This window comes from Frankliniella occidentalis, unplaced genomic scaffold, assembly GCF_000697945.3.
Source record: "Frankliniella occidentalis isolate FOCC.00 unplaced genomic scaffold, Focc_3.1 Scaffold363, whole genome shotgun sequence".
NCBI classification, from domain to species: Eukaryota; Metazoa; Arthropoda; class Insecta; order Thysanoptera; family Thripidae; genus Frankliniella; species Frankliniella occidentalis.
This window is the reverse complement of record NW_026267486.1, coordinates 38,374-43,018: the sequence shown is the minus strand read 5'-3', so window position 1 is coordinate 43,018 and position 4,645 is coordinate 38,374. Positions and strand designations below refer to the sequence as shown.

The 4,645-nt window shown below is 44.2% G+C and overlaps 1 protein-coding gene across 1 annotated transcript in view; it reads right to left on the bottom strand.

The window, feature by feature from the left end:
- Window positions 1-812: 812 nt before the first annotated feature.
- LOC113212235 (uncharacterized) overlaps window positions 813-4,645 on the bottom strand; it is a 12,339-nt gene continuing 8,506 nt past the window's right edge. Inside the window, exons 4-5 of the mRNA XM_052274252.1 lie at window positions 1,955-1,967; window positions 813-1,268 (exon numbers count right to left, since the gene is read on the bottom strand). Coding sequence (XP_052130212.1) covers window positions 996-1,268; window positions 1,955-1,967 — 286 coding nt within the window. The 3' untranslated portion in view covers window positions 813-995. The remainder of the gene's footprint in view (window positions 1,269-1,954; window positions 1,968-4,645) is intronic.

Genomic DNA, 4,645 nt, shown 5'->3' with positions numbered 1-4,645 from the left:
GACCCTAAGGAGACATAAAACTCGCATTGAGTACACTAAGTTACGTTAACCAGAATAGACTCTATGATGGCAGCCTACAAGGCAACTAGAATAAACGACCTTACTGGGGACAAGCTACTGGAAGAGTGGCACGCAATCTACGAACCACTTGCCTTTCCAGCAACCTGTCCCCAACCAAGGCAAGGAACGCCAATTTAACACGAGGAAAATCTGGTTAATTAAATCCGAAACTATTCTCCCTCATCAACGTTAAGCAGTTAGTTAACAAAAAATACGAGATATGTCAGCGGCGGCTCCACAATCTGGCTAACAACTACGAAGCTTATAAGGAGAGGAATGAGGTCATGTTGTACTTGGAGGCAGTTACCTTCAACATAAAAATCCAAGAGTAGATCTTTGTAATCTGTGCACTTTGTACCCAGTAATTTTCTTTGAGCTTAAAATTTTGGACATTAAATATTACATTGGCCCATGTTTCACTTGACATTTTACCACATTGGCCCCAGTTAGACGGCCTATTTAGGTATGGGGACAAAATTGCACTGGCCATTTTCTCTTTGGACATTCGTGAAAGCTGTAGAGCGGGCCTAGCTTGTTTCACGTGATGAACCGAAACTCAAGGAAGAAACTGGTCCGAGTGTCCGAGTGTGTATCATCTGCTTTCATTATACGTCCCTGAGGGAACATGTTTGTTTCTATAGTTGTGTTATCTAACATCAATAAACTAAAAGGAATTAATTTGGCAAAAATTGTTTATGTTGTACAGACTGTGGCACACACAGTTAACGATGTACGGCATATTAAAATACTCCTCCAGTTGTTAAGGTTTTTATTTATGAGTTCGACAGCAAAGGTACCTGGCAGTTGGTGGTTCCAACCGATTTATTTGTTGGAAGCTTATACAGCAATTGTGAAAAATCCAAAGAGGACGGCTCGAAGGCTAAGCCTAAAATTTCCTGAATGATTGAACAATCATCGTCAATACGATGGATGAACTACATAGGAGAGCGTGAAAGAGCCCTCATAAGCCCTAAAACCCCAAGCAGTATAACAGTCATACTGCTACTTGTACAAGTGCTGCTGCTTGGTGCTGCTGTAGAAGGTGCCTTAGTGGACGTTCTAAGAGCAGTTGTTGGTGGGGACAGAGTGGTGGCCTTGTCCGGCTCAACGAAGGGCACAGAGTTTGTCTCTCTCATTTTAATCCAGAATGAAGAAGAGTCCTTGTGAGAGCGGTCGAGGGTACCAGAGGCGTAGTCAATGTGGATAAGGGACCGTTCATATACTACGTAGTTTATTTTTGGGCATTTTTTGACCACCCCTCCCCCTCCGTGACCGACCGTAGTACTGAGCCAACCCCCCCCCCTCCCCCCCACCGGTCACGTAGTAAAAACATATTTTGCGCATTTCCATCTAAACATTAGCGCACAAGCTAGAAAAAGACATTTTATGCATTTTTGAGGTAAAATACGAGATATATATTACATCAACAAATATGGCAGGCATTATTTATTTTCTTCTGTATTTTTTTTCTTTATTCCTTTTTTTTTTACGAACTGGAACAACAGTGAAACTAGAATAGCTTAAGAGATTTTAAAGATACGGCGAATCCGAGGACAATTGTCGATTCAGAATCTGCTCTTTCGGGGGGGTACTTCCTCTGTCATTTTCCTATTTGGCGCCTCCTTGTACTTTAAGTACAGCGTGGTCATTTTCACGGTATTTTCGGCGAAAAACCCACTCTAGCTCCCAAACGGACACAATTTGAGTCGAAAGGGGTCTACTTGAACGAATTAGAGCAGACAACGCGGTGTTTTGCTGGCGCAAAACAGGAATATGACGAAAACTACGTGACCAGCGTCTACCCCCCCTCCCCCCCTCCCTGACCGGCCGTAGTGCAAGGCTGAACCCCCCCTCCCCCCAAAATGAACTACGTAGTATATGAACGGTCCCTAAGACCAAATGGTCGGCTGCAATCAAAATAATACATGATCATGGGAAGTATCGCACAATGCACACCATATTGCTGTAAATGTTCGTGTACCGTTGAGCACATACGCTCTCAACACGTTTCTGACATTTTGCAATAATTTTAAAGGAGGTAAAGCGATCGCCCAGCCAGCGAGGATTGCGACACAATAAGCTATTTCAGAGAAATGGAAAATAAGAACAGCACGAATAACAAGGAGGCCTGTGATTCGTCGCTCAGTTGGAGGGGGAAACCGGGCGACGAATCACGGGCCACCTTGTTATTCGTGCTGTTCTTCTTTCCCATTTCTCTGAAATAGCTTATACACTAAAACACACTGCTGGATACTCACGCAGTTATGCGGCACGTTTCGATACCCACACAATAAAGCATTCCTGTGGCTAAATGCAGAGGAACGCGAGGCAGAAGAAAACGGAAATCGCTACGCTGTAATATGGTGACTTCCTTTTTCGTCTTCCCTGCATTCTTCTTCGTTTTAACTTTTCCGAAATGTTGCATTCAGACTTGCGTTTCAAGACCCATGTTGTTCCGATGCCGTAGCAAAGAACTTACGTGGGTCTCCAAACGCGTATCTGAGCCGTGTGGATCTTCAAACCTGCCGCTCGACTGCGTGAGCGTAGCCTGATCGCCTTGACACTTGACTTGTCACCCACGTGACCACTGGGCTACAGCGATCCGGAAGGCGATCTGCGCAGGCCAGTGCCACTGGCAGCTAGACTTGCTCACATGTCTACGTTGGTCTACCTACTGTCTCGACAACGACCCACGCGAGGACGAGGGTGGCTAGCACCGCTCTCTCCAATAGAAACGACCCTAACGGGTCCGTTCAAAAGGGCGGGTCGTACCAGTCGTAGGCGGGCCATCGGTAGGTGTTAAAAAAAATGACACATGCTTGAGAAGACTTTATTGGAAAGTTCATGACTCGATCTGAATCTGCTGTGCCAAATTTGAGACCTGTCCGATGAGGGGAACCATCCGCGCCTTACCGCCAAAGTTAGTGCTCCCCTCTTATCAGTTTGAGAGAGTTACTTTGTGCGGAATTTGAGGCCTGCCCTCGTCAAATATGCTCTTAAATTCAGAGAGGCGGGCGTTGTAGATCGCTGTCTCCATCAGAGCGCTCTGAAATTTGACACAAAGTAATACTGACTGCGACTGTGTGCGACATTTTCGACAGTTCTCTGTCAAATGTAATTCAAACTTTGGGGGAGAGGCGCGGATGGTTCCCAACATCAGAGATGGGTCAAATTGGGCACAAATTTAGATCGAGTCATAAACTTGCGAGTGAAGTCCATTCAAGAATATGCCTTTTTTTTTAACACCCTAGCCACTAGGTCCACCCAAATGGTTGGCTCACCTTCCCTCAGATGCCAACAGAAGCACAGAAAAGGATGTTCGATCATAGCGGCTAGACATCCAACGTTCATTGCCTTAGTTGTAGAAATCTAACCTCCGTACATCTTCCTTTCCCCTGTGTAACTTCCATACTCACGATTTTTCGCATTTTCGCTTTATTTTTGTGAATACTACATTTGGAGCTCTGGTTTCTCCAGAACGTGGTCAGGGGACAGGACTAAACAAATCCCACCCCCCAAAAAATTCTCAAAAATATTTTTTGGTTTTAGGAGGCCAAATATGTCGTTTATTTTGCAAATTTCCCTTAGCAAGGTACCTGCAAACCACGCGAAAAGTGACACGACACGATAAAGGCGATGCGTATCGCAGAGAGGTGAGTGTGTGCTCGTTGCAACCACAATGACTTGTTCTATCATCCGGAGGAAATTCGAAAAAATCCGGAATAATCTGGGTGAATTTTGGGGTATTGCGGGGTAATCTTAACGGAAAAGCAAAGTTATCTGGGGGATACTCCCGAGGTAATCCGTGTAAACCGTAATCCAGCTGACACATAGTTTAACAGTCGTTTACCCTTCGGGTCTCCAAGTCGAAAAAATTAGTACAATTTTACATTTATTTTTTTGGCTGAGCGATTGATTAGCGAAGCCTATTACTCTGTCTGGTCGGAAAAAACTTTGTCCGACGATTGTGCGACGATAACTCGAACGAATTGAGCTACCGACCTGAGATTTTCAGGGTCGTTTTGTGCTATGACAAGAGAGATTGAGTTCGAAAACGAGAATAAGCTCAAGAATTTGATTTAAAAAAATTGGGGAAAATTGAAATATTTACAGAAAAATTTGATAAAAACAGAAGTAAAAAAAAATCCGTTTAGGAACGGATCGTGAAAGCAGATGATACGAATTCAAGAATTATTCCAGTCTATAATATTTCAGTGGGAGATCACGGGACGCATTACTTGCAGAAGTATATAGATAATTTCAAATCTGAATTCACAATTAATTACGTATTTACCGCGTATTTATCCGTAAAATGAGTTTGGTTGTGTTCTGTGTCGCATAAACTTTTTTAAGTTTTGTAGGGTCGAAGACAAAGTTAGTATGAAGAGGGACGTAGACACAGTTTGCGAGTGATACTTCTCTCTCAATAGAGCATGGTTTGAAAATAATGTTATTTCTGAATTCATTTAGTTCTGTCTCTTCATAGTTAGGTTACAGTTCGAATTACCGCGCCGCGCGCGTTCCTCAGCCGAGATGGTCGGAGCCGAACTCCGCCGAGCTGCGCTTCGGCCCCGCCTCCCCCCCC